The sequence below is a fragment of the Pinus tabuliformis genome, chromosome 7 (assembly GCF_031772625.1).
Source record: "Pinus tabuliformis cultivar Carrire ecotype Pingquan chromosome 7, CPIR1, whole genome shotgun sequence".
Taxonomy (NCBI): Eukaryota; Viridiplantae; Streptophyta; class Pinopsida; order Pinales; family Pinaceae; genus Pinus; species Pinus tabuliformis.
This window is the reverse complement of record NC_142293.1, coordinates 360042850-360067825: the sequence shown is the minus strand read 5'-3', so window position 1 is coordinate 360067825 and position 24976 is coordinate 360042850. Positions and strand designations below refer to the sequence as shown.

Genomic DNA, 24976 nt, shown 5'->3' with positions numbered 1-24976 from the left:
TCAAGAAGATATAATCCAAAGTAGAATCACAACAAGAGGAGTGAAACCAAGATAATGAGGAGATAGTGCGAAGTATAGGTAAACTTACACAACCAACTGTGCAGTATTTTTTTCTACAATAAATGGAGACCTTTCAGCAAAGATTGCAAGCAGGCAAAAGCTGTCAAATGCTATTTTCATTAAATTGATTCCAACATGACCAGGCATATGAAAAGTTAAGGATCAACCACAACTTCAACAAGATATAAATTCAGAGTAGAATCACAACAAGAGCAGAAAAACAGAGACCAAGCAGAGATACTGCGAAGTATTAGAACACTTAGACAACCAGCTGTTCAGCATTTTTTTTCTTCAATAAATGGAGACCTTTCAGCAAAGATTGCAAGCAGGCAAAAGCTGTCAAGAATAAATTTATCTTACATAAGATAGCATCTACAAACTCAAATCAATTGTCACTTCCTAATGGAATTTTATCAATTGACAAATCAGCTGAAGAATCTGATGGATATGTTAATACATAATTTATGGTTAACAATGCAAATCCTGACAATGTCGTCCGGAGAGTGCTTGAGGCCGAGGAAGCCACACTGTACAAACCTGGTGAAGCTGTGGAGCGAGAAGACAAAAGAGGACCAAGAAACTCTTTTGAGGCTGAGGGAAAAAAACTTATGATGGAGGTCTCGCAGCTTGAGCTGACCCCAGAGGCCAGAGATTGTAGTGAGTAGGGTCTGGCTCTAAGTTTCTTGTGGACACAACCTGTCTACCAGCTAGTCAATCTGTGTGTCATCCCTATTCTGTCTGTTCTCTTTAACACACAAAAACTATCTGATTATTGAAGATTCTCAAGGTTATGTGAGCATGGCAGATATTGGACCATAATACCTACAGTAAATACAATTCATATAACCTGGTGTAATTATATCCACAATTTGTTTATGTAAGGATACCCTCTTCACTTAACTGGAATCTCTATCAAAGGGTTAACTATTATTATGAATTTCATCTCAAAAATTACCCATGAGATGCATCATTTAGTCTTTGAAATGACAATAGTGACTGCAGAGAACAACTGCAGAACATTTCTAAAACATAATATACAGGCGTATTCTGCAAACATTCCCTTCTAAGACAATCATGGCCATCTATCACTACAACAAATAAAAGATACAACAGCAAATGCATCAGTCCAATGAAATATACTATTTCCTGGAAACAGCCTGGCTACATGAAATACATACTCATACTAACAAACATTTTACTTGGCTATCACGTGCATTAGAAAAAAATAAAAATAGAAACTGAGATTTTATTCAATTCCTCCCAGGAGAGTTGAAATAACAAAGTAAGAGAGAATTTGGTCCAATTCATCTCTTAGGAGTTGAGATAACAAAACATGAACAGTGATAAATCTTTTACATCCAAGGGTGAGTCGTGTCATCAAGCTATCAAATGAGCTCAAAAAGTGACAATAGAAACAAATATTAGACAAAAAAGGTACTTACGGAGAGAATTTGCCATCTACAAGCTTGAAATGTCCAGTCTCATAGATGCGAATAGGAACACCTTCCCATATCTGAGATGCATAAAATCAAATTTCTGACTGTTTTAAGAAAACATGGAATAATAAACACAAGAAAACATGTACAGGAGAGTAAAGTAATCACTTACGTCCCAGATAATTGTCTTCCCATCATATCCAGCACTCATAGCTATTCTTGGATTGAAAGGATGCACATCCAGTACATATGTCTGCTAGGTAATCACCAACATTCAGAATATGTAAGTCTACAACAATCGTAAGAATTATAGGTTTTAAACAATCAGTTGATAAGACCATTTTGTCATGTTTAAAATGTTTAGTTGTCTAGAATTCTGAAAATGTGTCATGCAACTAAAAAATCAAAATTCATTCAGCTTTTCAAAGTTTGAGCTTCTAAGATCATGTTTACAGTGTCTTAACATTCCAGTTTTCCATATGCACAGACAGAATGAATGAGTTCTTCTTCCAAGATTTGATGAAATTTATCACCTGAACAATCATTTATCAATACTTTTTCAATGTTTTCATATTACACTCTAAAAGGTGTCTTAATATAGTAAACATAAATTTAATCCTGATCCACTACTCTGAAATTTGTTATATTGCATATATGTGGGGCTGTCCCTCACCTGTCTATTGTGCTTTTTGGGAATTATGAGATAGAACTTCTGGATTTTCAAGCAAGACAATGCAGTAAAATAACTATCTTATGAGGCACATAAAGATCATCAAAAAATGACAACTCCGAAGTGGAGCCTGCCTCTCGGCCCCCTCACTTGACTTTGTCTACTAACTATAGCATGCCTTGACATGCTATCTTTTGTACTGCACCTAATTTCAGCATTTAGCATTTCTCTTGTACTTGTACATTCTCTTATAGTATCTTCCAACTAGTTAGGTAGGCACTTAGATCCTTCTCTTTATCTGTATTTGATAGCATGGATATAGAAATCACTTTAGCACTCTCACTTTGTACTTATACTGGTATTTGGTACATTTTGTAAAATTACTGTAGCAGGGGCTTCTTTTCACCATATAGCTTGGAATAGTGATTCTCTATCACTGACTTAGTTGTGTGCCTTTTTGGATATTGGCAGGTGCTAATGTAATTGACCGTGTGATACAGTGGCCAGGTGTGCAATTCTGGTATCTGTATATTGATCATGTTATGTAGTAGCTAGCTGTGCATTTCAGCCATATGTATATTAATCATGTTATGCAGTAGCTAGTTGTGTGTTGCGGCTATAGGTGGGGTGCCTTTGCCTGCTTTCACATATTGATTTGAACCACAGGCCTTGGTTTTAAAGTGTTATTTCATTTCCCCAACTTGGGGCTGGTTTTAAAGAGAGACACCAAAAGCTGGGAGGGGAATCATTCACCAAGAAATAAAGTCAGAGCAATGTTAACAGACTTAGCTTGGCCAAAAAATCAGCAAGATAAACACATCAGGAGTTTGACTCAACTTGGGAAAAGTTCAGGAAATAGCTTACGGGGTTGGAACAACCAGTTGTCACCAATGTCACTGGACATTTGGCTAGTTACTTGTCAGCATGTGCTCAGTTTGAATTCCACTGGGTTACGAACACTAATCTACCCTACTAGGTTTACTAGGGAAGCCACCCATGAATATGTGAAGCTTGCCTTTGGTCTCCCCCAAGATTTTCCTAGTACCAAAAAGTAAAGAATGAGAAAAAAGGGCACACTTTGGAGGTTTTGTAGAAAGATTGATGACTTTGAACCACACTTGCTGGCTCGAAACGTCTACAACAATAAAAATCTTTTTATTGAGAGTAATCCAGAAATAGCTGAACAAGACTTTGAACCTTGTCAAACACTGACTTGACAAGGAAGAAGCATGAATCAAACCTAGAAAAACCTAGTAATGCAATTAATCATGAATGAATATTTCACTCAATTGACACTTGCAAATCTTGCTATAAAACCCCGCGAAATTCTGCTATGGATAGCATCTAGTCTCTCAGCCATCAGCCATACTAAATATTTGAGAAATAATGTACACATATATCTGACAGTGTTTCTATATGCCTTCTATTGATCTAGGAACACTTGTGCATTTTATCTTATCACCCATGGTTTCTAATGTACGTGTGAAATGTCATCCACTGTTTGTGCAGGCTACAAATTCTTAACTTGCTTTAATTTATATAATATGTTTCTAAATGGAAAGAAGATTGCATCACCACATTACAAAAGTCAAAAGTTAGGTCAATCATTCCTGGCAATAATCATGTACTTGAACACCGATCATGCGAACCCTGCTGGCACCAAAAATCATGAGGACCAGGAACCCTCTTGTCAACAAGGAACCACCAAGCATGATTTACGCACTCCCTACTTCCATAAATAATTGCTCTCACTGTTGGAAAACTGTAGTAAAAACTAATCTAGGAATTGAAATAATATTGCAGAAAGGAAACACACCACACTTTTTGAGAAAGCAAACCACACTCACAAAATGAAATTAACAAGTAATGGCATTGGCAATCAGTCTAATCTGATAACTCTGATCTCAAAGATAGTCTATGGCTACTCATGAGATTAGTACATTACTACATAGGCATTCTTCTACATAAAATCCCTTGCTCTGTAACCATATTCAATAAGGTAAGCTATCTGGAACACACGAATTTAGCAATTGACAGCCATAATATATATTTTATTATTAATGAATAGATGGTGTTTACATTTTGTGGGAGGCCCCTGGCCATATACCGCCTTAGGTGCCTCTTGGTGAATGGGCATGCTCTCATGCCCTTTCCCTAATAACTTATAAACTAACTAATTTTTTATATAACATTGCCTTCCTCTCAAAAGAATGCTCTGTCCTCAAAGCATACGTAACAACAGATGTTGCTGACGAAACGCTTCAGTCTCCCAAGAAGCTTCTTCTTCTGGTAAGTCCTTCCACTTGAGTAAGTATTCCTTGATTACACAAGATCGAAGATTCCCTTCTCTGGTAGTTATGATACCTTCTGGTTCTAAAATGACCCTTCCTTCATCATCTAGGGATGGAAGCATTGTTTGCAATGATTGATGGTTGCCCAGTTGATTACACAAGATCGAAGCTTCCCTTCTCTGGTAGTTATGATACCTTCTGGTTCTAAAATGACCCTTCCTTCATCATCTAGGGATGGAAGCATTGTTTGCAATGGTTGATGGTCGCCCAGTGCCCTTTTAAGGCAGGAGAAATGGAAGACACGTTGTGAACACGACTTTTCTCCGGAAGGCTTAAACTATATGCAACTTGGGTGATCTTTTTATTGATCTGATATAGTCCATAGAACTTCATTGCCATTTGTTTTTTCCTTTTTGTGTTCAAGGACAACTGTTTGTATGGCTGGAGTTTGACAAATACCCATTCTCCGAGTTCAAATTCTCTTTCAGTTCTGTTTCGGTCCACTTGATGCTTCATACAATTCCTTGCATTATTCAAGTTTTCTTTTAGGGTTTGGACGATTTTTTGGGTTTCTTCTAGTTGGTTTGTAACAGGAGGTAAATTCGTCTGGATGGTAGCTAGATCCTTCCAGTGCGAAGGTTCATATCCATACAAAGCTTGGAATGGAGTCATTTTTGCTGACGTATAATAAGTAGAATTATACCACCATTCAGCGAGATGCAAACACTGAGCCCACTTATATTGTTTTTCTGTAGCATAACAACATAGGTAGGCTTCTAAACATTTATTGACAACCTCTGTTTGTCCATTTGTTTGAGGGTGATAAGCAGAACTCATATTTAGGTAGGTTCCTATGTGGTTGGACAATTCCCTCTAGAAAATACCCTTGAATTTGGCATCTCTATCACTCACAATGACTTTTGAAAAACCGTGTAATTCATATATATTTTTGCAAAATATTTCAGCGATTTGTTTAGTTGAGTCTGATTTCTTTATTGCCATAAAGTGAGCATATTTGGTGAGTCTGTCGACCACTACAAAAATCTTGTCCTTGCCTTCAGATATAAGTAATCCCTCAATAAAGTCCATTGATATTTCTTCCCATTTCTAATTCGAAATGTTTAGGGGGTGAAGTAATCCCGATGTCATAATATTTTCACTTTTATTTCTTTGACATATGTCACATTCTGCTACATACTTCTGAATATCGCGACCAGTGATGCAGGGGAGCGCCCCCCCCCCCCCTTCGAACCCGCTCCCGAAGCGCGCTCCGGGCGGGAGCGGCTCTGGAGCGGGTCAGGAGCGCGCTCCCCAAATCGCTCCCGGACGGGAGCGATTTTCGGGAGCGCGCTCCCGTAAAAAAATTTGCGCTCCCTGGTCTGTGAGGGAGCGCTTCAGGGAGCGATCGCTCCCGGGCATTAAAAAACGCTCCGGGAGCGAATTTTAAAATTCCGGGAGCGGTTCGGCGGAAAAAAATTCCGCGGACCCGAAAAAAACAAAAAAATTAACTAATTTTTTTGGGTTTATAAGCCCAATGGGCCAAAACAAAATCATTTCAATGAGATTGAGCTTGAGTTTGAGAGCAAAGGAGCAAGGAGCAAGAGCTGAGGAGCAAGGAGCCAGAGCTGAGGAGCGAGGAGCAAGTGCCAAGGAGCGAGGAGCAAGCTTGCAGAGGTAAGTAACTTAATCATTTAGTTAGTTTAGTTGGTTAGGTAGTTAGTTTGTTTAGTTTAATTTACCTGTTTGAGTTTAAAGATCATTAATTTAAATTAAATTAATAAATTAAATGAATTAATCCCAATAAACTAAATTAATTTGCAGATTCAAGACTCAAACCCTACAAACATCAAACACGATGGACCTGGGGATTTTTATTGGCATTTTCCTCTTCCTGGTCCCTTTTCTGGTTATTATGGTGGTGGAGAGTAGGAAACGGAGGGGGCCTGAAACTGAAGAGGTGGATGAAGAAGCCGGAGGAAGTCAAATAGGTGAAAACCCAGTGAGGAGGATGTGGAGGGTGAACATGAGGGTCAAAAAACTAAACAAGACCAAACTCCATTGTGGAAATATGTTCACAGGCCTGAAACAGGGAGAGGGGGTGGAACCACTAAATTTCATTGCCCCCATTGCAACAATGATTTCACAGGCTCATACACCCGTTTGAGAAGACACCTTTGCGGGAAAAGGGCATGGGATGGAGAGAAACAAATAGGAATCAGAACTTGCGACGCGGTGTCAACAGCAGATAGAGCCAAATACATAAAGGAAGAGGAGGACGCCCAATACAAAGCAAAAAGATCAAGGGGTTTCTTTGAAAGCTCACAAAGAACTCCTTCAGCATCCTCCCAAGGCAGTGGATATGGACATGGAGGCTCAGGGTCATCATCTTTACGCCGTAGAACCATATCAGATTTCCTTGATGAGGGGTGTAGGAATGATGTGGATTCAAAAATTTACAGGTTCCTCTATGCAAATGGGATACCATTCAATGTTCTACGCTCACCTTATTGGCACGAAATGGTTTCTGCCATAAATGATGCCCCTAAAGGATACAAGAGCCCTGGGTATGACAAGGCAAGAACAGTTGGCCTTGATCATGAAAAAGCAAAAATATCACATTCTTTGAATAAAATGACAAGTTCTTGGACTGACAATGGGGTGTCCATTGTATCTGATGGATGGACAAATGTAAAAGGCAAGCCATTGATAAGTGTTCTTGCTGTGTCCCGAAGTGGTCCCATTTTTCTAGCTGCACATGATTACTCAGACAATTCAAGACCGCTATCAACATTGCAGAAGCATTGCTTGAAACAATTGAGCGTATTGGCCCATACAATGTCATCCAAGTCATCACTGATAATGCTCCTAATTGTAAGGCAGCGGGAGCAATTATTGAGAATAGATACCCGAACATATTTTGGTCTGGATGTTTGGTTCACACATTGAACCTTCTGTTGCATGATATTGTCAAAAACAAAAATGAACAATACCAATGGATTGGTGATTTGTACAAGAGAGGAAAAAAAATGATAAAATTTATTACAAATCATAGCAATACCCATGGCCTTTTCCGCAGTCACTCAAGATTGGAGTTGCTGAAGATTGCGAGGACTAGATTTGGTAGCTATTACCTCACCTTCAGGCGCCTTTTGAAGGTAAGAGAGGGTTTAGCTAGCATGGTATCAAGTCCAAATTGGCAGGTGTTAAAGGAAAGGGCTACAAATGTAGCTGACATTGCAGGTTTTGAAACGGTGGAGGAGGCCGCTCTTGATGGGCAGTTTTGGACAGCTGTGAGACAGGTATTGGATTTCACCAAGCCAATTTATAACATGATTCGGTTTGCAGATACAGACAAACCAGTGATTGGCGAGGTGTATGAGCAAATGGATACCATGTTGGGGGAAATAAAAGACATTGTTAATAACAGAGATCCCGACTTGTACAATCTGATTCACGATTGTGTGTGTGAACGGTGGAAAAGGCTTAACCTTCCACTACATTGCTTGGCGTATATCCTTACGCCAAAATACTACTCAGATTCTTGGTTGGGCAAACCTGCAGCAGGGGGTGGTGTTAGGACCAAACCCCATTTAGATCGAGAGGTAACTAAAGGATATCTGGATGCATTAGAAAAGTTGGTGCCTGACAGGGAGGAATGTGCAGCTGTGCGCCTTGAAATAGGCAGATACTTCACTGGCAGTGGTTTGTATGGTAACTTCCATGCAATGGACGACAAAGATAAATTTGATTCTCTCACATGGTGGGAAACATATGGCGGCGACGGACTTTTGCGAAAATTGGCATTGAAAGTTCTTGCACAGGTTGTAAATTCTTCTTCTGCAGAGAGGTGTTGGAGCACCTACAGTTATATACATAATGTGAAAAGAAACAGGCTCAACGAAAACCGAGCAGAAAGCTTGGTTTATGTGCACTACAATTTGAGGTTGTTGAGCCATTACTGTGATCGGGCTAATGAAGATCCCACATATAAAATTTGGGACAATCACCCTGAGGACGACAATTTGGAGGATGGCATTGTACATATGGAAGAACTAGAAGATGAGCTTGTACGGGATGAAGCTGAAGCAGCTGCAGCAGCCATGCCACCTCCACCTCCACCATCCAGTAGCAGTTCTCGGGGCCCGAGTCTTGTTCCATTGCTGTCGCCACCTCCATCGACACCCTCGCGTGGAGGCTCTAGTTCTGGTCGTCGGTCTGGGCGGGAGACTCCTAGAAGACCGCCAAGACCTACTTATACTCCTGGAGACTCTCGTGGCAAGGGCCACTTGTAGATTTACAGTTTACTTGTCTTTTTTAGTTTCTATTAGACTTGTCACTTTAGTTTTCATAACTGTTCAGTGTTGAGTTTTGAGTCCTTGACTCTTGACTCTTGACTCTTTCATATCATTATGACATTATGATATTTTTTGTAAACATTATATCACTGTGACAATGAAAATTTGAAGTTTGAAGTTGGGCCTTGGCAATTATAACTCATTGGTAATGATTGTGAATTATGAATATGATGCTTTGTGAAAGACTAAAGTTGTTTCATTTCATCTCATTATTCATGTTTCATTTTATAAATTTTTAACATTTCATATCATGTTAACAGTTAGAAGTTAGGACTTAGAAATATCTTCGATATTACTTCTTGTAATGGTTAAACTTGGCTTACAAGTACAACTTGTTACTTTGGTGATCAATGATGATAAATGTTATTGAATTGAATGTTATTTTAATTTATTATTTTACTAAGGTTGATGACGATTATAATTTCTAGATGATTGATGTGATATGGTTCAATGATCAATTTATGTTTTTTTATGTTTTTTATGTCTATTTCATCATTCTACATGTTTTTGTTGACATATATGTATCAAAAATTAAAAAATATAAAAAATATATATATTTTTAAAAAATCGCTCCGGGATTCGCTCCCAAACCGGGAGCTTCTGAAAATGGTCGCTCCCGCTCCCGCTTCCGCTCCCGCTCCCAAGTAACACTGATCGCGACTAATCCCCTTCCAAAAGAATGATTGACATGCATTGTAGTAAGTTTTAAGGAATCCTACGTGTCCGGCTGACAGTGAATCATGTGACTCCTTGAGTATCTTGGATTTAAACTTGGAATTTGAATTCAAATAGATAGAATGTCATTCTTCCATTAAAATTTTGAGTTGTCTGGAAAGTTATTGATTATCGCAGTTATTTCTGGATCCTTAGCATAATCACTTTGAATCTCATTAAGCCATTCAGGAACAACAACAGAGACTGCAAGTAGTGTTGGTTCTTTGTCTTTCCTAGACACGGCATCTGCTACTACTGCACGTAGTGTTGGTTCTTCGTCTTTCCTAGACACGGCATCTGCTACTACATTGTCTTTCCCCCTTTTATGTAGTATCTCCATGTCAAAGGCGGCAATTTTTTCAATCCATTTTAGTTGTTCTTCGAAAAGTGTTTTTTGTTGAAGGAGGTGTTGGAGACTGTTATGGTCTGTTCGTATGGAGAACTTACTTTCCAAAAAATATTGTCTCCACTTAGCCACTACATGCATAATAGAGAGCATTTCCTTGTTGTATGTGGACTTAAGACGTTCTCTTTTATTCAGCTTCCTGCTTTAAAAAGCTATTGGATGCCCTTCCTGCATTAACACTGCGCTTATACCGAATCCGGAAGCATCACACTCGATGACAAATGGCTTAGAGAAATCTGGAGTTGCCAATACCAGGGCATTAGACATAACTTCCTTCAGTTCTTCAAAACACCTTCTTGCTTCCTCATCCCATTGAAATGAATTCTTCTTTAAAAGGTTGGTCAGAGGTGCAGTTATATGTGCATGGTTTTTAATAAATCTTCGGTAATATCCAGTTAATCCTAAGAACGCTCTTAGCTTGGATATATTAACTGGTTTGGCCCATTCCTTGATAGCTTTGATTTTATTAAGGTCCACTTTTACGCCTTCATGAGGTATGATGTGTCTGAGATATTCTACTTCTTCCTTTCCAAATGTGCATTTGGATTTTTTTTGCGTAGAACTGATGCTCTTTCAGTAGTGTAAGAATTTTATCCAGATGTTGTAGGTGCTCCTTCCAAGTTTTATTGTAAACTAAAATATCATCAAAGAACACTAATACAAACCTCCTAAGATATGGAGGGAATAATTCGTTCATAGTGGCTTGGTACGTAGATGGTGCATTGGTTAATGTTAATCTAGCTTGTCATTGATGTCAATATAGCAGTGTTTGTGATGGCAAATTCTTTAATACATGTGATTGCCCATTGATGCCCATTGATCATAACACTGCTCATGGAGGATCCAAGGATTGAATACGGACATAATAGAAACAGTGGAACCGAGGAAAGATATCAGAAGCCATCAGAAGAGAAAGAGAAAGAGTAAAGACGAGAAGCCATCGTGAAGCCAAAAAGTGAGAGGAAGAGTTCATTGGAAGCCATCAAAGAAGCAAGTTACGAAGCAATAGAAGCAGGTTTTCGCATATGCCCAAGGGTAAGTGCTATCGGAAAAAAAGAGGAACATTGCATTGGAGGAATTATATAGGAGGGTTATCGGCAGCATTATCATTTTATTATGTGTCACGTTGAATCCCCCAACTGCGATATGTATTGCGGACCCGAAAACAAGTTATGGTAACCGCCCTATTGTAATATCGCATCCGTGTGTATCAGAACCTTCACATCGCAAGTCTTAAAGGAATGTCACACTAAAACTGCGATTGCGATATAATATGTGGACCTGACAGCTCCATTAAAATACACCTTTATGTAGTATCGTGTATGGGTATCGGAAGTTACACAAATCACAAAGGGTTGTCACCCCGAACCGCCGATTGCGATAAACCCCCGAACCGCCGATTGCGATAAACCCCCGAACCGCCGACTAAGATAGCATTACGGACCCGCTACACCATTATAGCATGACTTAATAAAATATCGCATCCGCAGTAATCGCAAGTTTCATAGGGATGTCAAATTGTTGATTGCGATAGAGGTGTGGACCCGACGGACTTATTAAAAACGATTTATTAAATATCGCATCCGCTACGAGGTGATATGTGAATATCGGTGATATTGAATGTTGCGATTATGGGATTCTCATGAAGTTGCGATTGCGGGATTAAGCCATGGTGTGACGTGTGGGGACCTCTATTAATGTGGATTTTCATAAAGTTGCAATTGAGGGAGTATTATGAAATTACGATTGTGATAAAGTGGCGGACCCAACGAGTTTATCAAAACAATTTAATATAATATCGCATCCAGTAGGGGTAATCGGCCATTGGCTATGTTATGGGCACGACTTGTAAAAGACCTCCGAAAGTTGCGATTTTGATTGAGGTAGTGACGTGGCATATGGGACCTCCCTGTGGGTATAGCCTCTCTTATATGGTTTCCGTGAATAATTAAGTCTGAGGATGAAAGACTCTTGATATATTTTAATATACAAGTCAGCCTCCCTCCAATAAACGTGTCTTTCCAGTCATTAGTGAAACCCGTATAAATATAACTTAAGGCGCCTCATTTCTGACTATCAGTATTGTGCATCAACTATAGAACAAAACAATAGTTCACAACTCGTGAACATGAAGGAACAGTAGAAAGAAAGCCGAAGGTCGAGAAAAAGAAGAAGTTGAAGGTCCAGCGGAAGACGAAGGTCAAAGCATTTTGTTGACTGGGTTAATCATTAAAAGTTCAAACTTTATAATGAATCCGTAGAAGTGCAACATGTGATCTGTTAAAGAGACTACATAAGACAGGGTTGTTTTATAATAGTGTGCACAACCTAAAGCTGCAACAGTCATTCTTCTGAAGCAGTTACTCCTGAAGCGTACTCCTGAAATAATTACCATGACAATTAGAACAGAGGATTGAAACAGAAAGTTGGTGTGTGCAGAGCTTAGTACAATTCATTGAAGATACATTGAAGTCGTGAAGAGACTATTGAAGACCATGATGTGTTAGTCATCATGATGTGACTTGAAGATTTTGCTTGGGTGTAATAAATAGAAATGGTGACACCTTCTATGAGATGAGGTTGTCATTGATTTTATAGCATGGAGACTACAGTGAAACTGTAGATTGACACAATTTAGTGAAGAAGATTTTGGGCACAGAGAATTACTATCAAACATATCTAGACAAAATATAGCAGTGGGTTGGAGCCCAGAGGGTTGGTGCCCTGAAGGTTGGAGTCTCGAACAAACAAGGTAGGTGCCTTGAAAGATAGGGTCGGAGCCCTTGGGGTCAGTGCCTCAAAACTGGAAGGATTGGTGTCCTTGGAGTTGGTGCACCTAAATCCAAGGTTGGTACCTTGACAAGACAAGGTTGGTGCCCTAGAGGTTGGAGCCTCACAAAAAGTCCAAGTTGGTGCTTGGCAATAGGTTGGAGCCTGGGAGTTTGAAGATCGGTGTCTTCATCTAGGGTTGGAGCCCTATATACATCGTACTTGATTCATTGTAAAGATTATATTCATAAAATCATTTATTCCTATTGTTCATTTTGTGTTCTAAATATAAGTGATCTAACTGGTAGAAGTAACAATTGAAAAGGAATATTGATTCACCCCCCCCAGTATTTCCAACAATTAGTATCAGAGCCAGTACCTTCACTCAAAGTCTAACAGCTTGAAGGTTGATCATTAGAACACAAATGGCGAAGCCAAGGAAGAAAGTCTCCAATCCTCCTAAAGATGTGTCTCCCTCAACCACCTAACTTGAAGTCAATCAATTTTGTGATGGTTCCATTGTTCAATGGAAATTTGATATATGGGAGGCAAGAATGAGGAATTTCTTAAAGACTCAAGGCATTGAAATATGGAAATCAATGATTGTTGATAGCATGATGGATGGAGAATCCAAGGAGTACAATGCAAAAGCAATGAAGGCAATCTTGAATGGGCTACCAGATTCTATAAAGAACAATTTAGGAAAATCTTCATCAGCGAAGGGTATATGGGACAAACTTCATGACCTTCACTCAAAAAGAGCATTGACCATGACCACTAGTCAAGAAGATGATGGAAACCAAGAAGGAAATCCAGAACCCATCATAGAAGCTGAAAATAAGAATGATGACATCAAGGCTAAAGAAGACCTAGAAGATGAAGAGAATGAAAAAGATTTGAAGAAGATCTCCTCACTAAACTTATGGTTGCCATGGAAGAGATTATCAATTTGAAAAAGGAAAACGAGGAACTTAATAAGAGAGCACTAGCTGGTGACCAAGACCAAACAAGGCGGAAAGTTGACCTTGTCAAGCTTCAAGTACAAGAAAGGGATGAAGAGCTTGCCAAGCTTAAGAAGGAATTTTATCAAAGCAAAAGAAAGCATCATGAAGAAGTCATATCCATGACAAATCAATTGCATAAAGCAAAGAAACAGGAAGATAACTTGTGAAGCCACCTTGAACAAAGGCACCAGAGCTTGAACAAACCTGAAGTAGAGATTGGTCAATACAAGGAAGAGCTCTCCTCTGTTAGATCACAACTAGAAGAAGCAAGGAAACAACACAAGGAACTGAGAAGACAATGGAAGCATTGGTAATCATAGAAGGGCAGGTTGATGAAGCAGAAGATGAGAAAAACACCATAATATGCCAACTAAAAGCAAAGGATGAAGAAATATTCAAACTAAAATCCGACCTCAACCTTCTCAAAGCGAAACATGTAAAGCTACAAGGATCATGGAAGAAATGGATAGCAGTCTAGCTAAGGAAAAGGAAGAAATCTTCAGAATGAAATCAAAAATCATCTCCCTTAAAATAGAATCAAATGAAGCAATACGTATCAAGGAAGAGTTTGAGAAACAACTTGCTAGGAAGAATAATGATTGTGAAAGATTGGAAGAAGAGATTGTCTCCCTTAGAAAAAAGGTTGAAGGGATGGACAAATTCTTGAAAAGCTCTCAAGCCTTGGATGACATGCTCAGCCATCAAAGATCCCCATTTGATAAATCAGGTCTTGGCTATGAAGGAGAATCCTCAAGCAAGAATGATAATGCTTCAAACAAAAAGGATGTGAGGAAGCCAAAAAGAAATATTGATGCTCCCAGTTCCAGCAAAGGCAAGGATAAGAGTCAAGGCAACAATGAAGGAAATCCTATTCCAAGAAGAAATGTAGATGATGTCAAGGACGCAAGAAGCAATGGTTATAATCAAAGGATCTCAAGGCAGAAAGACTTCAAAAGTACATCAAGAAAACCTTCTTCTCCCAGGTACCAAAGTATATTTTGTGGTTATTGTTATTCTTGTACAAACTTTGGACACATGGCAAAAGATTGTAGGGCATACCACAAAGATAGAGACTATGCTCCCTGACAATCTCCGAGAAGCAATTCTACAGGAAGAAATCATGAATTCTTATTCATGAACAACGTAGAATGCTTCAAGTGTCATAACATTAGTCATATGGCACGTGATTGTAACTTAACTTGGGTTCCTACACAAGCTAGAACCATGCCAGAAAAGAAAGTTACACAAGTATGGAGAAGAAAACAAATACAATCTGAAAATCTCCTAAACCCTCCAGCCAACAACACATGTTGTTGACTTGATGAAGATATTCTTGATATTTAAAGTGTTTGATGATGGGATTCTACCAAAAAGAGACCATGCATACAGTTAGTGGGAGCTTGTGATTCTTGATCGTTATTGTAGAAGCTATTCATGAAAGGGTCCTTATGAAATCCTTGGTGAGCTATATTAACAATCATTCTTTGATAGATCATTTCTCAGGAACACTCCTTTGAAAGAACGTGATCTCTTATCTATCCAATCGATTGTTGTTAAAAATATTTTCCACTTGATTTCTAAACAGAAATTGGAGCAGCAGAAGGCCATCTAATGCTAATAAGTGAATAATTATGTTGTTGCTATTACAAAAGTTGAATATTTAGACTCAAGGATTTGATATTAAAACAAGTAAATTATGGACACAAATACAGTCAACCTTCAAATAAACAGATACATCTGGGAATGAAGCTTGAAGCAAGAGAAATTGGCAGCATCTAACAAAACTGAAGCATTGCAAAAAGTTGTCAACCAGTAAAAAGAATTCAAAAGATAGTCACATAATGGATGTCAAATCTGCTAGTAGAAATAACTTGCAGAAACTTTTACTAGAACACAAAGAAAAATGGCTCATCAAAAGTAATATAGAAAGAAGATGTTGCACAGTCAAATATAAGCTCAGTTTAATGTTGGTCACTTTGGAAAATAGCAACAGTGGGGCACAATCTCTCACCATTTCATCTGAATGCAATAATGTTAAAATATTGAATGGCGGTGACTTAAGGAGAAGCACAGAAATATAGAGGAACTCGGATTTGAAGAAAGATAGCGAGAAAGACAATTTCAGTGGCTTTTTTTTTCTTGTTTCGGACTATGAAGACCTCTTAAATCTGACTATGGAAGACAACAGAATACAGACAGCAATCCTTCTATCTTGAGCAATAAGAAGAGCACCATGACAGGGGGAGTAGTTTGATAAGAGGAGCAGTTTGACAAGGGGAGTACTTGTCCACTCCTTTTCCATTGATGTTGAAGGGGGAAAGAAGAAGAAGATTGCCATCAATGACCAAGGGGGAGATTGTTAATCTAGGTTGTCATTGATGTCAATATAGCAGTGTTTGTGATGGAAAATTCTTTAATAAATGTGGTTGCACATTGATAGCCATTGATCATAACACTGCTCATGGAGGATCCAAGGATTGAATACAGACATAATAGAAACAGTGGAACCAAGGAGGAAAGATATCAGAAGCCATTAGAAGAGAAAGAGAGAGTAAAGAGGAGAAGCCATCGTGAAGCCAAAAAGTGGGAGGAAGAGTTCATCGGAAGCCATCAAAGAAGCAGCTTATGGAGCAACAGAAGCAGGTTTTCGCATATGCCCAAGGGTAAGTGCTATCGAAAAAGAAAAGAAAAAAAGAGGAACATTGCATCAGGGGAATTATATCAGCAGGTTATCGGAGGCTTTATCATTTTATTATGTGTCACGTTGAATCCCCCGACTGCGATAATTATTGCGGACCAGAAAAGCGGTTATGGTAACCGCCCTATTGTAATATCGCATCTACGTGTATCGGAACCTTCACATCGCAAGTCTTAAAGGAATGTCACACTAAAACTATGATTGTCACCCCGGACCGCCAATTACGATAAACCCCCGAACCGCAGACAGGGATAGCATTGCGGACCCGATGTACCATTATAGCATGACTTAATAAAATATCCATCCGCAGTGATCACAAGTTTCAAATGGATGTCAAACTGCTGATTGCGATAGTGTGGACCCGACGGACTTATTAAAAACGATTTATTAAATATCGCATCCGCTACGGGGTGATGTGTGAATATCGGTGATATTGAATGTTGCGATTGCGGGATTCTCATGAAGTTGCGATTGCGGGATTAAGCCATGGTGTGACATGTGGGGACCTCTATTAATGTGGATTTTCATAAAGTTGCAATTGAGAGAGTATTATGAAATTACGATTACGATAAAGTGGTGGACCCAATGGGTTTATCAAAACAGTTTAATATAATATTGCATCCAGTAGGGGCAATCGGCCATCGGCTATGTTATGGGCACACTTGTAAAAGACCTCTGAAAGTTGCGTTTTGATTGAGGTAGTGACGTGGCATATCAGACATCCCTGTGGGTATAGCCTCTCTTATATGGTTTCCGTGAATAATTAAATCTGTGGATGAAAGACTCTTCGATATTATATAACCTATATAATTGTGAAGCAACTAATGATACAAACAGTGATGATTCCGACATAGAAGAAACATAAGGCACCCCAGAATTCTCTCTGGAATTAGATGACGAAAGTATTCCACAAGTGTCACTATCAGCTATGACAAGTATATCACAACCCCAGACTCTAGAATTGAAAGGAGATATAAAGAAGAACAATGTAATGGTTCTCATCAACTCCAGTAGCACCCACAATTTTCCAAATGCAACCGTGGCAAAGAGACTCAACATTTTCTCATTTCCCTTACCCAACATAAAGGTGATGGTAGTCGATGGTAAGAAGATCGAAAAAGTAGTGAAATGCCATAAGGTCAAATTGCAGATTCAAGACTTTAAATTAGAATCCATGTTCTTCACTGTATCATTAAGTGGAGTAGATGTGGTCTTAGGGATCCAATGGCTACAAACCCTAGGCACTTATTCTGCCAACCATCAGGCACAGTTCATAAGCTTTAACTGAAAAGGGCAGAGGTACAAGTTATATGGATTCCAAGCACCAGAGAATCAAATTGTATCGTCATCTCAGATGATGAAGATGATTCGTAAAGGAGCACCAACTTATGTAGTACAATGTCACCAACACTGTTTTAAAATTCGGCCGAATCGAATCCGAAACGACCGAGTTGATCCGAGTCATTGAAGAATTTTATGACCCGATAGAAAAACCAGTTCGAGAGGCCGAGTCAGATCCGAGTCATTGAAGAATTTTATGACCCGACAGAAAAACCAGTTCGGGAGGCTGAGTCAGTCATGACTCAGTCAACCCGGCCGTTTCCGCATCTACTCGGCCGAGTCATTAAATCCGGCCAGTCACCCAAAAAAAACAATGATTTTTCTAATTTTTTTTACTTTTTAACATTTAGTTGATTGTTGGGGACTCCAAGGTGTTTTCTAAATTGGTTAAGTGCTATTTGGGGTCCATTCCCCTCTCCTAGTATTGATGTGTTATTCAAATTTCATGGTAATGTTAAATTCTTAAAGTAAAAGTGTCCTTTTACTTAAATTTTTAACATTACCATGAAATGACTCAGGATGTTTGAGAGTGGTTCCGGCCTCATTCGATTTCATATGGAGAAAGTAGAATTTTAGATTTCATTCAAAATCTAGCAGACTTATCAGTTTTTCAGGATTTCAGGATTAGAGGATTGCAATGTTTCCATTGAATTTTGTCATGTATTAGGGTATGGAACTCGTATTTAATCAAGAGCACCAATCCCTCTATGTACCTTGATGTTAGTGACATTGGTTGTTGAACTCCTCCGGGATTCGCTTCCAAACTAGGAGCTTCTGAAAATGTCGCTCCCGCTCCCGTTTTCGCTCTCACTCCCCACTTTCGCTCCCACTCCCAAGTAACACTGAGCCAGATGATGTTGGCAACTCTAGCAGTAGCCAGTAGTACTGGTCACAGACTTTTGTTGTAGAGGCCATTCATAGCCTCCTTGGTTATGTGTTTTTGTTTTGATCTCTATATCATCATTGTGTATGTATTGGACAGTGCACTAGTTGCCATTTTGATATAATGGATATTCATGAGCCTACTTTGATCATATGTTGTCTTCTATCTATATTCTAATGTTGTGTGTTTGTAAACATGAATGAAAATCTTTAAAATTGTGTTTTTATAAAAAAAATAAAAAATAAATATTTAATGTATTTTTTACAACGGCCGAGTCACTGAAATCAAGCCGGCCGAGTCGGAGTCGGAGTTGGAGTTTTAAAACATTGGTCACCAATTAGAAATGTTATCTTCAAACATGATTAGCGAACTAATGAATCAAAGAACCTATACAACTGTGAAGCAACTAATGATACAAACTGTGATGATTCCGACATAGAAGAAACATAGGACACCCCAGAATTCTCTCCAGAATTAGATGACGAAAGTATTCCACAAGTGTCACTATCAGCTATGACAAGTATATCATAACCCCAGACTCTAAAATTGAAAGGACATATAAAGAAGAACAACATAGTGGTTGTCATCGACTCCGGTAGCACCCACAATTTTCCAGATGCAACCGTGGCAAAGAGACTCAACATTTTCTCATTTCCCTTACCCAACATAAAGGTGATGGTAGTCGATGGTAAGAAGATCAAAAAAAGTAGGGAAATGCCATAAGGTCAAATTGCAGATTCAAGACTTTAAATTAGAATCCTCGTTCTTCACCGCACCATTAGGTGGAGTAGATGTGGTCTTAGGGATCCAATGGCTACAAACCCTAGGCACTTATTCTGCCAACCATCAGGTACAGTTCATAAGCTTTAACTGAGAAGGGCAGGGTTTACAGTCTTCAAACATGATTAGCGAAATTAGTCATGTGGGTTACAATAACTTGCTCAAAATATGTTTAAAATTAGTTATTAGTAGCGTTGGGCACAAAATTTGCATGGAATACCTTTAAATCTATAACAAAAAAGAATACGCACACTTCGGCACATAAAAATCTACGTTCCAATAATTAATACCATAAAATATTTCCCCAAGAGGCTATATTATTGGTCATGTCAATTCTTTCCTCAACGGCATGCTAAATCTGCAACACATGAATTTACAAATGCTCTGCACCATTAACTAAATTTTCTTCAAACTTGTAGCCGGCAAACCCATAGCATAAGAACTTTTAGTAATATTTTGTAACAACTAGGCCACACATGAGCCATTACTTCCGATGTAAATAAACAATACACATTCTCCCCAATGCTAATCAAGAGTCAATGAAATACTAAGAAATGTAATGGAAAATGCTTTGAACTCAAAATATGCTTTTGAAAATTACATAGGATAAATATAGGGTTACGGATAAGCAAAAGGGAATTAAAAATAAGGAAAAGAGTGTCAAAATGTTACAAGAAACTACCTGCAGATGATAACAATTATTATTGAATAAGAAAATGAATTGATGATTACAAAATCACCCGGATGGTGTGTTATATAGCATTTACTGGTCACGAGTGAATTTATCTATAAAGTTGCCACAACCTTTAACATTAATTTGTCCTCAAATCAAGGATAATGAGGAGTATTGTTGGAAAAAAATCTTTGTTTCCCATGATGCATCTTCTTCTGGAAGGTTTTTCCATTTGACAAGCAGACAATGTATTCCTTGATGGTTCTGGAACGTAACACTTCTTTAGTTGCAAAAATTTCTTCCGATTCTAAAATAATTCTTCCTTCATTATCAATGTCGAAATCTTTGTTTAAACAAGTTGGGCTTGTCCCAACACCTTCTTAAGGCAAGACATTATGAATACGACAGTTGTCCTACAACTTCAACCCATAGGCTACTTCGCTAATTCTTTTGTTGGATCCTATCACTCATAATGACATTTGAAAACCCATGTAATTTGTATATGATTTTATAAAAGGTGTCAACAATCTATTTTCTTGAATCTGTCCTTTTGACTGCCATAAAATCTGCAAAATTGTTAATCTATCAACCACGACAAAAATCTTATCTTTTCCATCGGACATGGGTAATCCTTCGATGAAGTCGATTGATATATTTTCCCATTTTTCATTAGGAATGTGTAGGTAACCCCAGTGTCATGATATTCTCATTTTTATTTCTTCGACATGTGTCAAATTCAGCAACAAACTTTTGAATATCTTTACTCATCCCTTTCCCATAAAAGGATTATCCAATAGAAAGAATGTCACATTTTTTTGTCCACCATAGGAACCAATCGTAAGCTTCCCCTTAGAAATTGTTGAAAGCTATCATTATCTTTTCTCTTTCACCTAACGAGGGTTTGATTAAATAATCCCTTCCATTTTGTTGACCCAGACGACGAATCCTCTATGTTTCTTACCATCATATTTTGCTAATTCTAGTGTGCTACAAATTGCCCAAAAAAATTACTTCAAATGGTTCTTGATGGTCTTGTTCACTTGTATTTTGCGGACTTGGTGTTAGCCTTTGATATACTAAAGGTTGTGCCATTAATGAATCGACTTTCTTGAATAGTTGGCTAATTTGTTCACCATGGTAGTTTAAGTGTCTTGGTAGTTATGTCGATGTCATTGTTCCTCATTCTTAACGCAGTTTGCCATCGATCTTCAAATCCTACGAGTAGATTATCAATTTTGTTTCCCTTCTCTATTAGCTGATTCATTTTCTCAATTAACACCTTTTGTTATTGCCCCAACTTCGTTTGTGCCTTTTCAGCATTTCCAAGATGATGTCTTACGCCATTGACTTCATCTCTATATTGATTGACATCTGCAAGAATTTCTTCATTGCAAACCATTTTTTTCTCAAGGACCCCAATTCAATTTTTTATTTATTTCTATATTTTATTTGTTATATGCGTCCAGCGTCGGTTAATTACTTAATACAAAAGTGGCTCAACGAACATACGGTCAAAGTGAAACAAGTGAGCAAGAAATGATGATGGGAAGGGGGGGATGCAAGGGAATAAGGGAATAGAGTGGTGAAAGTGGACATTCTAAGGCAATGAAGAGTTTGGAAAGCGATGGTAGCACGGGCAAGAAACAGGACAACTAATGGCGACATTAGACACCACTGGCGATGGCTAGCAACATGGAAAAGGCGAGCAGCACAAACTGTATGATATACCTGTTGCCTCAAAGTCTAACAGAGCTTATGAGGGTAGCTCACAAGACGAGCTAGAACAAGGGGCAACAATATGAGGCGTAGCCCATTGTCACCACAACCACTACCTCTTGCTCTTTTGTAGACTTGCACCACTAGGAAGCTTCCCTATAGTAGGTCACCTAAAGGATAGGTGAAAAAATAGGCTTAAAGAGGACAACTCCACCTATGAACAAGGCTCGGCTATCACAATAGGGCAATTCACATTCTTTAATAAGCCTAATTAGGGCACCACATGACCTAGGGCTTGATAAATAAGAAGCTAAATAGATCAAGAGGACAACTCCACCTATGAACAAGGCTCAGCTATCACAATAGGGCAATTCACATCCTTTAATAAGCCTAATTAGGGCACCACATGACCTAGGGCTTGAGAAATAAGAAGCTAAATAGATCAACTTAGGATCACAAAACCTAGAAAAAGATTCCAACCAATCTAGACGTTCAATTTATGGAACAAGAAGCCTTCAATAAGCACCAAGTTGAAGCTAAATAGATCAACTTGGGATCACAAGGCCTAGAAAAAGCTTCCAACCAATGTAGACCTTCAATTTATGGAACAAGAAGCCTTCAATAAGCACCAAGTTAAAGCCTACGGCAAACTAGGGCTTTTCTAGGGCAAGATCTACTTAGGGCAAAGGACATTTTCCCTAAAATAGAGAAATTAGTTGTGGGAATGAGTTAATTTCGAGGCAAATACCTCACCTTTGTATGTTGAATCCCTCTATCAAGCAACACCTTCAACCCTAGTAGGGAAAAATGCCCTGGCCCTAGCTAGCGCCTTCCCTTAAGAAGTCGAAAATGAGGTTAAGGAAAAATGTGAAATTTAAGATGATCAACCATGCAACAAAAGACAATTGCCTTCACCTCGGGTGATGGAGTTTAGGGGATGTTTTAAAGATTACCTTGGGAAAAGAGTAAGGGAACAAGAAACCCTAGGTTTCAAACCCTAGCTATCACTTTTGTGAGGGAGCAAAGTCAATGGGGAGAGCTAGTTTAAAGGTTCACCCATGGGATTGTCATTCACATTATATAAGTAGGATATGCATTCAATACTATTATGAAGAGTCCATAGAATAATTTCCAACCATATATTTGCACATAGATATTAGAAACCCTAAATAATCAACCATTCCATACAATAGCCACAAATAATAAATATTTATTAAATACAAGGTACACTTACAAAAAAGAATGCATGAACAAGTCCTTTATTGCTCCAAAATGACATCTCCAAAGACAAGAAATAGCTCCGTTAGCAAAATCAACCATAGATCACATCTCCACAAGCTACAAGAGCACAATTCAGCTAGGTCGAGTTTCTCTACGAGGGTCGAAAATGTCACAATTGATTATGAGAAATGAAATGAGCCTATCCTCTATTTATATGAGGATTAGGACTTCGAATTATGCCTACAAAGCCCCTAAAAACAGGTTTGATCACTAGATGTACTTGGGTTACAAGCCAACCCGTTACCTCACAATGAAATAAGCCTAATTTGACCACACATGTGAGTTGTAGCTTCCTTTATTGCCGATGTCATCCATAATTAATGCTCCAAATGCCATGTCCAAGGGTGATGAAGTGTGAAAGAACGTGTGGCCCTCATATCCACCTCAATATCTCCATTGGGGTCCCAAGATTAAGCTAGGGTGCCATCAAGTGGTCTCCATGGCTCTTTAACTACTAAATGAGGCCTCCTTCTCTCCGGTGTTAGGGCTTCCCTTAGTGCAACAAGCCCTCCCTAGTCACTCAGTGGGAGACCATCCTCATCTAGGCTTTAAATAAGCTCCTGCACATCAAATTGTATCAAGGCCAACCTGGGGGCATACTGGGTCCAGTGATATCATCCTGAAGAATCCTCAAACCAAGTCAAAGTTGAACAACATCCTGGTTCTTGGAGGTACTATGGGACAAGTGCCATTGTGCCATCAACTAGTGCTATCAAGAGGCTCCAGTCACTAAATGTCGCACCTACTTAGGGGAATGTACTTCTTTCAAGGACCTGGGTGCCCAAAGCCTAGGTTGTTGAACCACCCAAGAAGAACATGGATTCTAATGAAAGCAACGACTCATTAGAGACTAAGACCAATAATGCATCTAAGTGAATCAAACTTAAATGTTAGGGTCAATTTAATACTTCAAACAAAGATTCCCTTCCAAAATCAAGACAAAGTTCTTGCAAAAGTGTTTTCTCCCTAGGTATGGGTGGCTAATGGTCAACCCTATTAGGTGCTTCCAGCGCCTAAGAGGAAGTAGCATTTGCCTAGGCCACCTTTCAATTGATAGTTGTTAGTAAAAAATAAAGTGGTAATAGAGAGCGCAACACTTCATGGTCAAGTACCATGGTCAAAGGGACCAACTAATGGGGGTGTTCATATCCTGAGTGTACCAATCTGACGAGAGAGCATTCATGGATTACATGAGTTACCAACTCCAACCCTCTTGTGCGCCTTTTACTTATTGATTATTCCTTGTATTACCACTTACAAATCAAGGGTTAGAGCTTGTTTTGCATGATGTAGCACTTTATTACCCTTTAGGGTGAGTCAGTTTATTGATCATCAAGGTTGGGACATGCAAGGGTTTCGCATCAATGTAATGGAGCATCATGTGCTCAGGAACCAAGTGATGGCCATATGATGTAGGTAGACCTCATGTTAGGCATTTACCCATGTGCGAATCTAATATCCCAGCGATCTTTTGCATTTTGATTTCCTTTAATTTGTTTTATTGTAGCCACGATATGTTTTTACTTTTTCTTTTAGCTGCATCAGCCTCCCAGGGCCAAGTTTCCAAGCCCTAATCAAGGTATGTGAACATATGGCCAAATCCCCAAGAACCAATGACAAGTTGTACCCGAAGAATGAAGGTGAGATATGGGGCTTGTAATGTGGGACGGAAGGTGTTAAGTATGGCATAGGATAAATGGAACACACTATCTCAATCATGGTTTTCCAGGTAGTTCCCCTCCTATAACCCAAAGGGACTTAATGGAGATCCCATTGGACTAGGGTCAAAGATTAACCGCCTGGTAAGGTGAGAGAACAAGAATACAGTCAAGGTCCATCTATCTTCCAAGTCACCCCATTTTCTGTAATAAATACCTAAAACAAACAAGTATAAGAACC

The 24976-nt window shown here is 38.8% G+C and overlaps 1 protein-coding gene across 2 annotated transcripts in view; it reads right to left on the bottom strand.

Moving 5' to 3' along the window:
• LOC149247437 (uncharacterized) overlaps nucleotides 1-24976 on the bottom strand; it is a 135747-nt gene that overhangs the window by 59708 nt on the left and 51063 nt on the right. For both annotated transcript variants that reach the window (XM_089458215.1, XM_089458214.1), the window contains exons 16-17: nucleotides 1669-1749; nucleotides 1503-1573 (exon numbers count right to left, since the gene is read on the bottom strand). In XM_089458215.1, the coding sequence (XP_089314341.1) occupies nucleotides 1503-1573; nucleotides 1669-1749 (152 nt within the window). The remainder of the gene's footprint in view (nucleotides 1-1502; nucleotides 1574-1668; nucleotides 1750-24976) is intronic.